This window comes from Corvus hawaiiensis, chromosome 3 (assembly GCF_020740725.1).
Source record: "Corvus hawaiiensis isolate bCorHaw1 chromosome 3, bCorHaw1.pri.cur, whole genome shotgun sequence".
In the NCBI taxonomy this organism is placed as follows: domain Eukaryota; kingdom Metazoa; phylum Chordata; class Aves; order Passeriformes; family Corvidae; genus Corvus; species Corvus hawaiiensis.
Genome location: NC_063215.1, coordinates 53,130,229 through 53,143,166, shown reverse-complemented (window position 1 = coordinate 53,143,166; position 12,938 = coordinate 53,130,229). Strand labels below are relative to the sequence as shown.

At 40.1% G+C, this 12,938-nt stretch overlaps 1 protein-coding gene across 3 annotated transcripts; it reads right to left on the bottom strand.

The window, feature by feature from the left end:
- Positions 1-201: 201 nt before the first annotated feature.
- SMPDL3A (sphingomyelin phosphodiesterase acid like 3A) lies at positions 202-12,938 on the bottom strand. 3 transcript variants are annotated; one of them, XM_048298530.1, is made up of 8 exons: positions 12,643-12,938; positions 10,937-11,150; positions 9,700-9,844; positions 6,657-6,753; positions 5,224-5,402; positions 3,905-4,085; positions 1,891-2,015; positions 202-715 (listed from the first exon to the last, which is right to left on the bottom strand). In XM_048298530.1, the coding sequence occupies exons 1-8, from the start codon at positions 12,731-12,733 to the stop codon at positions 404-406; spliced, it is 1,344 nt and encodes a 447-aa protein (XP_048154487.1). In that variant the 5' UTR covers positions 12,734-12,938; the 3' UTR covers positions 202-403. The 3 variants fall into 3 exon arrangements, with proteins under 3 accessions (XP_048154487.1, XP_048154488.1, XP_048154489.1); XM_048298531.1 differs by lacking the exon at positions 12,643-12,938 and adding an exon at positions 12,029-12,110; XM_048298532.1 differs by lacking the exon at positions 12,643-12,938 and adding an exon at positions 11,511-11,547.

Genomic DNA, 12,938 nt, shown 5'->3' with positions numbered 1-12,938 from the left:
CAGTTTGCAAATTTTGACAGCAGAAGGTTGAAACCTGCCCCCATAAAAATCCCATGCCTGAAATGGTATTGCCTATGGTTAGACACCCTGAGAAACAGGGTTTACAAAGACCTGAGTAAGTAACTTCTATTTGCACACACTGGGACACCTGTTACAGAGGATACAGTTCACTTGAGACAACAGCAAAGTATCTGGCCACTATTACATAGTCAATAAACTTTTATTTAGATGATAAAGGAAAACACATTTGCAAGAAGAAAGATCGAGGGAGTTTTACTGCTCCCCTGAAATGTAGAAAAGTCCCACAGGCTCCCTGTAAGCATGTCAGCACTTGAGTGAGAGAACAAGCAAGTTCTTTAAATCACAGGCTAAAGTCACTATCTGCATTAACTGCACAGAGGTTTCATCTCCATGTTGCCTCCTGATTGATGCAATCTCTGTATGAGGAGTAATCTAAATATTGGATTGCACATATTTGGCAGGTCTTGCACCCGTCTTCACAGAGAATAGTTTTGTCATAACTCACAATGTAGTTACTGTAATACTGCTCAAACAGTGTGCTGTGTGGCATAGACAACTGCTTGGCCATTTCATATAGGCTTTCTGGCTTCAAGTCTTCAATGCCATAAGTTTTAGTCAGGATGTATTCTAATTTCCAGTTCGATTCATTTTTCTTGTTGGCATCTCTGAGGTCTAAGTAAAACTGCCAAAGATCCTACAGTTAAAAAAAAAAAAAGAAAGAAAGAAAGAAAAAATTAGGCACCGTTGTATTGCTTTCTTCCCTGCTTCATTAAGTCTCTGGAGTGATATATTGATTAGGAAGCTGTCACTCCTCATTATTCACATGTGAATAGAAGGTCACGTCCCACCCCAAGAGCTGGGCTTACACCCAAAGCTGGTACTTGCAGTGTGGTAATGGTGGGGGGATGGGGAGGAGAAGAAAAAGGAGCCACAAAGGCAGCAGTGGCACTGTTAGAGGTTTTTCCTGTCCAAACTCCACAACACTCATGACTGCTGTACGAGTGGGGCAAAAGGGTGAGAGCCAGAAGGTTCCTTTCGGCAGACACTACAAGAGGGGCAGAACGGACAGGAAAAGAACAGCCCAGGGAGAAGTTAAGGAAAAGGAGAGATGTCGATGCAGGAGTGAAATCTGCACAAGAAAGGAGCGGCCTGAATTAGCATAGGTCTCCAGAGAGAAATCCCAGTCCCAATAAAACTGCAGGGTGCATTGTCACTGAACTAGGCAGGGTCAAGATTTTATCCTGAATTCCAGAGAGAAAGTCTAAACCATTCACAGCCAGAATAATTACACTGGATTCACTTTATCTCCAAAAATCACAGGAAACTACAAAGTAGAAGCTTTCTACTTTTTATTTTCCTTCTAAATTTATGTTAGATAAATTTCCTATAAAGACTCTATATAGGAAGGTGCATGATTACAAAAGATGTTATACAGTTAAAAGTGCTTACTTTATCAGCTCTTCTACACCTTTTAGAAGCATTTCATGGGCTGCATCCCAAAACTCAGGCTATCATCAGCAAACAACATTGGTATGTAAATAAGACCAGGATTTAGGTGAACCTCTTTAAAACTTGCAGAGCTCCCTGTAAATAGTTTTAGGATTTTGCCCAGAAAAATTCTGACTGTCTTTGCTCCTACATCATAAGAATATTCATTACAGAAGAGAAAGTACTGGGTAGCTCTGCAGGCACAGAAAGACCAACCAAGTTCTCTTTCAGATTTCCTTTCCTTTGCCCAGGAAGAAAAACTAAGAGTAGACACCAAAGTTCCATCACCAATGGCCATAATACAAAGGCTGACATCTCGCTGTAGTTTTTTACTGATACTATATTTAAAGTCTTAAACAGTGCTTTAAAATCTTTACTTACCAGCAAGCTATAGTCAAAAAGATCATATTGATACAATCTGACACCAGGGTTATTGGACTCCATTTGCCATACATCCTTCACTGGGGTTACAGCAGGTGCCACAAACAAGGAATTGACTGGATTTTCTGCAGAAAAAGGGAAGTTGAGGAGACAGTTTCATTTTAATCATTTCTTATTCAAATAAATGGTTTTGTAGAGTACCAACACAGCAAAAACAAGAGTGACTGGCTTAAAGACATTAGCAATTTTTTCACCTGATTTAGCTATATCACTGTGAACTGCCATACTTCCAATGGATAGACCAAAACCCGTGTGAAATACCACAGACCCCCCTCCAGGGTGTACCAGTTAAGCCTGTCTATACTGGAGGCTTCCCCACCAATTCACGTACCTGTGCAAAATTGCAAAATGGTCTTGCCTATATGTAAATTCTCTGTATTTTGTATATTTCTACTAAAGAAATATTCAAAACCTTTAGCTGCTGTTTCCATACTGTATTTTACAAATTGCTTTATGTATTTATCATACTATTAAAAACACCAGGGTCTGTTTCATCACCTGACCCTGACTAGCCCAACACCTACTGTGTGAACACCGACCTTTACAGCAACAGAAACATGAGGATGTACGTGGGTTTTATTGAGACAGAATATGCAGGTGGGTACATTGAGAAGCTCTCTGTGGAACAAGAAGCCCTAACTATTCCCATCTCTGACAGCATCACAGCAGTGAAATCACAAGATCAACCTCCACATATAGGCAGAAGTTTAGAAAGTTTGGAAATCAGTAGATTCTTCTGGAGAAGATACAACTGAGCTCTATTTTAGTACACTGATGTTGGCTGCAATGTTGCATTAATCTTGAATTCTCTGGAATTTTGTCAAAAGGAAAATGTCATGAATAGAAGACAGTCTAAAACTGTACAGACAAACACAATGTGTATTTGATTACCATTTAGATTTTGTCAAAAGATGCAAAATTACTAAAATAATTTGGAAGTGGTTACTTGCACATGCAAACTTTAATGACAAACACCAAGATCAATCTATCCTCAGTGAAATTTGCTGCAGAGATGATGATTTCATGAACAAATAGGACAGTGTAAAAAAATATAGGTGTAAGACTGCATTGAGCATCATTAAAAAATAAATAAATAAAGAAGCCAGTTCTTTCAGTGGGGTGGATTCTTTTTTACTGGAGATTAACACCATGGAAAAGGGTAAAAATTTGGAATAGTATTACCTAGTCAGTATTTTGGGCATTGCTCATATCAGTTTATATAAAATATAGATGAAGAGCCAATTAACATTTGGGTATTTCACATAAAGCAAAGCAATGAACCTCTTACTGTTCTATGGTGCAGACAAAACTTGTTAGAGTTCTTCTGTTAGAGATGTTAGAGTGCTCCATATGGCCATGCCCATGCTTAGAACTAAGGGATTTCAAAGCAATAAACAAAAATTTCAACGTGGGTGATTTTCTTGAAGGGAAATTAGCTGATCTAAGAGATGCAACAGGCAGAGACTTTCTTTCCCCTGCCTCCTGCTTACCCTTATCTTAATTAACTTTGAAGCAGCAGGGAACTCAGCAGAGAGGCACGGTAATGATGCAGGAAACACAAGAATATAGAGCATGTCTAGCTGGCCTGAGAACATTCCCTTTGACACATTACACAATAGAAACTGGCTAGTATAATTTGCCCATGTCACTGAGAGAGCAGAGAGGAAAGACTAGAAATTCTTGTCTAGGCATAAGCATTCATTAAAAAAAAAAATAGGAAGCTTGGGGAATCTCTTCTGACTTCAACAAAAAAAAGACAGTCACCCTTGCAAGGTTCTCTTTGGAAATAAAATTGGAGTGTGTGAAACTCGAATTCTTGCAGATAAATAGCAGTAGTTCCAAATTTCCTTTTTCAGTTATTTATAACACAGGCTGACTAGTAAGAACATGCAAGAAAGTATTAATTTGCTTTTAATCAGGAAGAGAAAGTTCAGGTGTCAACAAGCATCATTACCTTCTTCATCCAGGAGGACCATGATACTATCTCTATGTGTATGTCCAAAAAACTGGCCCGCAATAACACTACTGTATTTGCGAAAAATCTTTACCAGTCTCTCATTGTAATACTCCCTGATAGCTGTAGTATTCCTTGCATATGGCAAGTATCCTACTGGGACATGACCTATTATATACACCTAAGGAATTAAATACAGAAACCACAATTAGCACCTTCATTTGAAACTTAATGTCTTAGCTGTAACCTAGAAGTGATTACCACAGTTTCATAACAATGCTGTCTTAGAAATGGCATTCTAAAAGCTGTAAATCATGACAGTTTTTTATATAAAATCCCAAAAGTAAGATGGCTTAAGTTCATACTATTTAGCTTAGTATATTACTGAGGAGAAAAAAAAGTTCCAATAAATCTGTGCATGATTTTAGGCCAAAGAAAATGTTACCAATTACTTCAAATGAAAAAAAAAGTTACTAGGGCAAGGCTTATAATTGGGCATCTCAAGGGGATAGAAGAAAAAAATTTGTCTGAGTATTACAGAGCCTGCACCAGAGAGTCAGAGTCACCAGAAACATGGAAAACTGGTTAAAACCCCTGTCTGAGGTAGAGACTCAGTGCCAACTGCACACACCAACTAACATGCTGCAGGGTTTCCTGAGAAAGGGAAATCTCTCCTTTCTCTTGACTGTAATATCATATTCTAAAATCGCAACACTGTAGCAAAATGTATACATGTTTCAGATGAAACACTTCTGCTCAGATGATGATCCAATCCCCACACCAACCAATTAATCAATCAATCAGGAGCCAACAACTTAAACCTTCACTTAAAAATCTGCATATTAAAAGACAAGTTATTATTACACTCAAATCATAGCAATTACTGCAGCTTGGCTAAGTTTTGTGGCTGATAAACTCCTTTCTAATTTCTATTTCTGATACTTTTAATTGCATTACAATGCAAATGAAATATGCTAGCTTTTGTCTTAGGCCAAGAGTGTATGTTTTAAAATTAAAGGCTATGCATAAAAAGGTCAGAAACTGACTTCTACAGTATTTTACATAGCAAGAAAGAAAAGGTATTTTACTGTCTAATTTGGGAAACTTCATTCAGCTAGTTTATTAGTTGTTGCAGTATTATGTGCATATTAATGAAAGAATTATTAAAAAATAAAATTTTGATTTTGTAGTATCTTTGGCAGCGTTATTATTCTTCTAGAACCATGTTTATACTTTCATTATCTCTACTTCTTCCTTCTTTTTTTTTTTTTTTTCCAAAATTGAAACAAATAATGATAGGTTCTGTTCCTGATCCCTACCTTTTCCTTCTTTTGTGAAGAGGTTTCAAGTATTCCCTCCAGCCAGGCAAACTGGTTGGCTGGGTCAGTAATATTCACAGTTACCTTGTTGGGGCTGTAATATAAATTTGTGTTGAGACTGATTATCCTGAGTGGTTGATAGCTATTACTGGATTCAAACAGCTGTGTGTAGAAGCCACCTGTGAAAATAAGACCAACATCATATGACAAATTAAAGGCTTCAAAGCACAACTTTACAATCAAAGTACACCACTAACAAAATACCCAACCTTACTCTTTCTAATAGAATATTGTGCTTATTCAAGCCACACAGTCACCTTACCACAATATAACATGTTAACAAAGTTTTCAGCCACACTTTACTAGAAGTTGACACTGAATTATTTATTAATTCTTGCCTGTATTATCTTTGTATTTATTTGGCAGTATTTAGATGCAATTATCCAACTGACGTGCAAGAAGTGCCCTGTAATATTTCTTCCACATTGACAGATACAGTACTTGTTAAAGGTCCATACTTCTTAAAATACAGCAAAAATACAGGCTCCTTCAGGAAGAACTGTTTGAGTTAAGTAGCCTTGTACTTTGAAAGTCATTTAACTTTAGACTCATCACATGATGAAAAGTAAGGATCACATTTTTCAATCCTTGCTCCCAAAATTCTCCATGGCATGCTGAGCTTCCTCAATAGGTATAACTTCATAGTTCATGGACTTCAGTGGAGCCACAGCAACAGAAGTATAACAATATAATTTAACTTAAGGTCAGCCTCTTTGAGTTTTATTATCCTTATTCAAGTTTCTACTTCCACTCTTACCCAGATTTGCTCTCGTTCAGGACACAAAAAATACAAATTGAACTTCAAAATCCCTAATGTTTGAGTGGATTAGAAATTGGGTTGAATTTTTTGGTCCTTTGCTAAAAAGAACAATTCTAATTACGATATCAATATTCTGCCAGTTCAGTAAGTTGGACACAAATATTAACAGTATAATCACCACAACTGTGTGCTATCATAACCTGAATAAAAATGCACCTATTCAATATGCTCTGAAATACATGCACCATTAAAACAGAAACAACATTTTAACAGTTTTTTACCATCAAAATATAGTTTTTGTGTGCATCATATGCCCTCATCTAAAAAGTATGATGAGGTCTCGAAAGCAGAAAGATGTACATGCATTGGTACAAAGTCGATAATACTATACATCTTATAGGAAGTGATAAATATTGCATCAGAAAGTAATAAATGTATTCTGAATATAGGCATTGACATTCAAAAAGATAAGTAACTTCTTCCAGGAGAAGCCTTACAGATAATCCATTGTTCTGATTCATCCTATGAGACTTAGTTAAACAAACAGGACAAATCCACAGAAACATTAATTCTCTAAGCCCCAGCTTCACAATATATTACTGCCATACTTTACCTTTTCTGAAGGTATTGATTGCTTCATCACTTAGCCAAGGTTTCCAGAAATCTGCTACAGCATTGTAAACTTCACTGGTAGTTACAGGAAGCTGGTCCTGTGAGAGAGGAGAACCTGCCTAAGTCAGTATTCAGACACACAGACAAAAAACTCAACAAATTATCCTGCCTGACCTCTTGCATAACATGTAAGTGTATCTAGTCATCACCAGGAGGAATTCAAGAGAGGGAAAAAAACAACTTTTGAATATCCAGTATTGCTGATCAGGAACAAATGCCTAAACTTAGTCAGAACTGATTGCATGGCCTTGTTAATGCATTATTAAACTAATGCCAGAAATATGTCAAGCCTTAGGAATACAGCAGACTGGAAAACAATACATTCTGCAAAATTAGTAAATATACCAACTGGCAAGTGAAAATCTAAAAATAAAGTCTTTTGATGAAAAGCTTGAATATAAGTTTCTTTTTCAAGCAACTTGGGTTTCATAGCAGCTCCCCAAAACTCCACTACAGCCCTCAGAAGCATTCCGGTGAAATTCACGTATGTTTCCATGATGTCCTGTTGTTCTTGTAAGAAAGCATTTTAAAATGCACAAGAAAAAGTTTTGTCAATGTTTCCTCCCACTGGCTCTAATTTGGACTGTAGTACTCTTCAGTCTGAGCCACAGCATAAGACCCATGCTCTGATCTAACCCTGACAGGAAGATACCAGCCTGTCCTTGCCTTTCCTAAAATATCTGCTTGGAGTCTTGGTGCTAGAAGGAAAAAACAGGGGTTGAAAAAATTGTGCATGCTTTCTTAAACATAAAATTTGACCTTTCTAAGATCTTTGAAACTAAACCTACATGATTAGAGGTTTAGGCAGTAAGTCTCTGTCTAGGAGCAGAGCAATCAGACGCCTGTTGAGACATTTGCTGATTGCAGGACACTGACATGAGTTATTAGGACAGCTTTGAGCCAGAGCTAACAGCCACTAACAGACACAGCAAAAACCTGATCTCAGATAAGAGACCATGTTATGGACTGAAAGTGCTTTGGACCCAGGCAAGTCAGTGTTCTCTGAACTGCTAGAAGCAGTTTGGGGATTTGTTTTAAGCAGGAGCGAGGGTGTGAAACAAGTGAGACTATACAGAAAGGCCGAGGTGAATATAGGATCTGAAAGGTATCCCAACGGTTGATTAACCTGAGTAGTATTTTTAACATGTTCTGCAAGAAAAATCACCCAGGACTGTTCAGTTGTTAAGATGGATAGCTCAGAACACAAGAGAGCAATAAAATTCTTTGGTGCATGGTGAGTGCACAGCTTTCACACTTGCTTAGGAACAGCCTACAGTGTGTGGCTTGCTCCATATCACTTCCAGTCTACAGGACATTTGCCAAGCCTATCCATATGAAAAAGAAATGCCATAAAGAGCAAAAAACAAACATTAAAAAATTGAACAAGTTGAAATGACCCCATAGTGGGCATTGTCCAATCCCATGTCTTTTTCAAACAGTAACTGAAAAGCATGCCAGTTCTGTACACTGGGGAAGCATGCCATTTCAAAGTATCACAGAAACACTCCTCAGTGGCTTTGTGCAGGGAGAACTAACAACAGTAACCAGTTATTCCAATCACCAGCTTGTTTCAATTTTCTATTTGCTGCTCATCTGCCCTTCTTGAGACTCTTTTTTTCTATCTTCAGATTTAATTTCACAAACAAAATTCATATTTGTTGAAAAAGTTCCCTACATTCTTTGTTTACAAGGTATTTGTAGGGTTTTTTTCCTCTATCAAAGAAGATTGCTGAATGACAACAATTCTCTGCTAAGACATTTTTAAAAATGAAACAAAGTGAACACAAAACACTGCATGACACTTCAGTTAAGGTGTTACTTACCAAAATACTTTACCTCTGGTTTTTAGCGAACCAATCTGTCCCCGTGTCAGTGCATATGAAAAGCCAAAGCTGTACTACCACAGAACACAAAAGACTGAAGGCACAGTTTGGTATGTGCACTTACACTTCCAATACACGTCTAGCTGTTATTTTGTCTCTCACACTTCCTTTGCCTCATCTCTCAGCACCTCTGCTATGCCCCGATTTGGAAACCACTAACTCCAGCAATGACATGGGCAATCACACAACCATCTACTGCACCAACTTACACCCTAACAGGCCTAATAAATAAATACCACAGAAAGCTTGAATACAAACCCTGAGGATGTGAAGGGGTGTTACTAAATTCCCATGAGGAATTTCAAACAACATACTTTAGTTGACCTGCTTCACATCCCTCCAGATGCCCTCACATCCAATGACAGCATTTGCTTCTGATCCAGTGTGCTGCCAGATCGACCCACGGCACACTTTAAAGGACAAATGAAGCAACTGTTTACTTTTGAGTATGCCAAGAACAATATTCAGCACAGTCCAAGTCAAAAAGCACCATCCTCAGCTGCACATAACTAGTGAATCATCAATGTGATTATTTCTAAATGTCCAATAAGGAAAGAAAAGTAGACATATTTTTAATAGTAGTGGCAAAACTATGGGAACTTTACAAAAATTCTGCCATTACTTTAGTTTAAAAAAAAAAAATCCAGTGATGCCAGCTGACAGATTTCCAGTAGGGCTTTCAGGAGGCCTTGAAACTTACTGCAGACTCACAGGTCCATTAAGGATGTCACTTCTGCTAGATTAATTTGCTGTATACACACGCATGACATACACAGTAAGGAAAAGTATTTGTGTATTAACTACGTTGGCACGTGGTGGTTCTAAGCCATGAGGAATGATTAGAAATAAATTTGTGTGACCTCAGGCCATGTACAGATTCTACCTGGCAACAACATTTCCTTGGGTAAGAGCACAGAGAGTGATGTAGTTTCTGTCCTAGTGTGGAAATATTTATAATATCAAATGCTAGCTGAAGAACTGTGGAATTCTTTTTCCTGAGTAACGGTTACACAGAATTAACTCTTATTTTTCAGACCTGCCTTCTCAGGAGTTAACAACACACCTAATATGATGTATGAACAAATTTCTAACTTGTTTTACCTGTGGCCAGTAGTCATGATTGCCTAAGGCTGGGAAAACCTGAAGATCTGGAAAGAAATTACGAATTGTAGAACTCAGATTACCAATGATGCTAATGACCAACTTCGTGGAGAGCTCTTTTACAGGAACATGAGGAGGGCTATCTCTGAAAAAGGAAAAGGCTTGATTAACAAAGGTTTGTTAGCAAAATAAGGAAGGCAAAAAAGTCTGCAAACACACCTACATTCTAGCATGTAACACTACTATACACTTTATTAAAGTCACAGAATGAAAGGCTCTCTGAAAAGGCTTTTGTTTAAAAAATCCCAAACAAGTAGACTTGTTTAGACAATGTCTATCCTATGATTCATATTTATCATAATGAAGATTTCTCAGAAATCAAAGTTATCATTTTGAGCTACTGTGCAGTTTGCATTATATATCTTTCATCACCTGCACAACATTGCAAGTTTCTTTTTTCCTTTTTAACATCCTGTTGAAAAGTAAGTGCAATGAGGTAAGTTAAATAAATTCATCACTTGTCTTCATATATTAGTATTTGCTTTCCCAGCAAAATTACGTGATATAGCATAAACAAACTAGTTCTCACACTCAAAAATACTAATCTCTTTGATAAATTATCCATCAATATATGCCATAAAAAATTGTGTGATGGTAGAATTGAGAGTTCTGCTATGGCAGAAGGGTAAATCAATGCTCTCTTTTATGAATACCTAGAAAGTAACAATGCCTTAATAGCATAGGACTATCAGGTTGCTCATATGCCCCCCTTTCACACTTCTTTGTCTAGTCCCTCTCCTAGGGCACACAAAGCCTCACAGGTAACATCTCTGTGAGAGAGTATTATTAAGCCCACTTTATAGTACTGAAGACTGGAACAGGAAAGGTAAATGCTTTTACTCAACAGAGGCCTGCAATGAGTCAGTTATTGCCCTGACTTTTCTTTTTGCTTTTTCCATTTCCCATCCTCCCTGCACCATTTCCATTAACTCACACTAATTCAGCCATATGCTAAATATCTCAATGAACACTCCAACAGTTATTTCAGAGATCAAAGTCTGTTCCTGAGGCCTTATATTCTCAGTCAGTCTTCCACTTAGTAGCCATTTGGACAACTGAAGGGACAACTAGCATTTGTGAGACACTGAACTCAAATCTGTTGGTGCAAATACAAACTTGTGAGTTGCCACACTATCTGGCTAACCAGCTCTAACTGCAGAGTGACTTGAACACTTACCCTGTCCAAATCATGAATGAAACCTGTTCTTTTGAATCCTTCATGAATGCAAATGCTGACAAAATAAGTTGATAAGGAGAATCACACAAAAAGTCTCCAAAAGGGCCTGGGTTGGAGGCATTGACTCCTTTGGATGAAGAACAAACTTTGGTGTGATCAGGAGTAATGTGGTAAGTCGGATCTAAATGTAGATCAGATACATGCCAGAATTGCCCTGTTTTCAGAAAACAAAGATTAAAGAAAATGCATTATTTGCTTTTGAACCGGATATACAGGTGTAATGCCAAGTTTAGTCCAGTTTATCTACTGCTACTCCTCTTTAAAGTCTTGAAAAGGAGAATAAATTTAACGAATTGTTGATTAGCCTGTCTGATAAGTGTGCACAAGTTCTTCCTGAGAGTCTTTCGTGAAGACTGCTTAGAAAAACTGAAAACAGAAGCAGAGGTAGGAGTTTATGCTATTCACCAAAAATTAAATGGAGATTGGCAGGAACTGAAAAATCATCTCATTTTCATTAATAACAATCTGGAAACTGGAGAGTAAAGGAGGAAATAGAAGGACTTCTCCACTCCACTTGAAAAGAGAGGGAGCTGCATTTTAATTATCTTTCCAGACTTTCCCTGGCTGGGAGCTACTATAAAAGATCACAGTCTAGAAAGAAAGGCAAGAAACAGCATGTGTGCAAAGAGACTGGGTTTCTCACCATAGAGCAGTGTGTCAGCCGTACCTACTCACTACTTTCCAGGCTGACATGCTGTCAGCCACTGCTACATAGCACTGCATGGATAAAGGAGCTGAGAAGTATAGGAATATACAAATAAGATGAACGAAGTCTGTCTTAAAGCTACCAGACTTCAAGTTTCATGTAAAATAAGAGTAATTTCTTTCTGTCCGTTTCAAAACACTTGGTAAAGGCACACATGTATCTGGGGCAGTGGTTGTGAAATAGGGACAGATATAAATTTGGCATTTCCCAAGGTCACGTGCTCACGGTGGCTGAGGAGGCGCCACACGACTGTTACCCATGGAGTTTTATTTCAGAAATCAAAGACCAGAGGTGATCTTCAAAATCTGTAAAACTGTGACACCTACCAACAGGAGACAAGAGAAACGCCGGGACATTGCTGCGTGCTTGGTCCGAGGCAAGTGTGAGCAACATGGAATGAGAATTCCGTGGGAAACCATTTCGGAGCACTCACCTGCACGCACGGCCCGAGCGGGGATCGCGCCAGGCAGAGCGTGTGTGTTTGCTGCCAGCAGAGCCCAGCACAGCCCAGCCCAGCACAGCACAGCCCAGCACAGCACAGCCCCCAAGCGCGGTGTTTGCAGTGCGTGCCCCGGGACACTGCGGCAGAGGCAGGGCGGGGCTCACCTCACCTCACCCGCCGGCCTGCCCGGACAACTAAATATAAACCCCGAGTAACCCCTGTACCTGAAAAGAGATGTGTTGACTGATCTAGCAGTCACGGGAGGCTGAGCCAGTTGGGACAGGGAATACTACGGCAGCAGCTTATGTGCGGGCAGCAGAGCCAGGAGGAGGGCAGGGGGCTGCAAGCGGGGACCGCGCAGCCCGTGTCCCCGGCGCCGCCGGCATGGCCGCGGCCCCCGCCCGGGCCTCCCTCACCGGGCCGCCCCTCACCCGCCTCCCCCCGCCCCCCACGGGCGGCCCCGGCCGGGCCCCTCAGCCGCTGACCCGGCCGACTCACCCACGGCGGAGCGGGGCCGCTGCGGGCCGGCTGGCGCCGCCTCCAGCGCAGAGCAGAGCAGCGCCAGCCCGAGCGCCACCCGCAGCTCCATGTCGGCCGTGCGGGAGCGCCGGGCCCGCCGACGGCTCTACTCGTGTGACCGCCCCGGCGTCCGGGAAAGAGGCGAGCCCCGGACGGCTTGTGCAAGCCCTTGCCCTCCTCGGCGCTGCCGGAAACCACCGCGCCCCGCCCGCACCGCTCGGGGTGAGAAGCCGCCCCAGGCCGTGGCCCGCTGTCGGACGGCGGCTCGGGCTGTC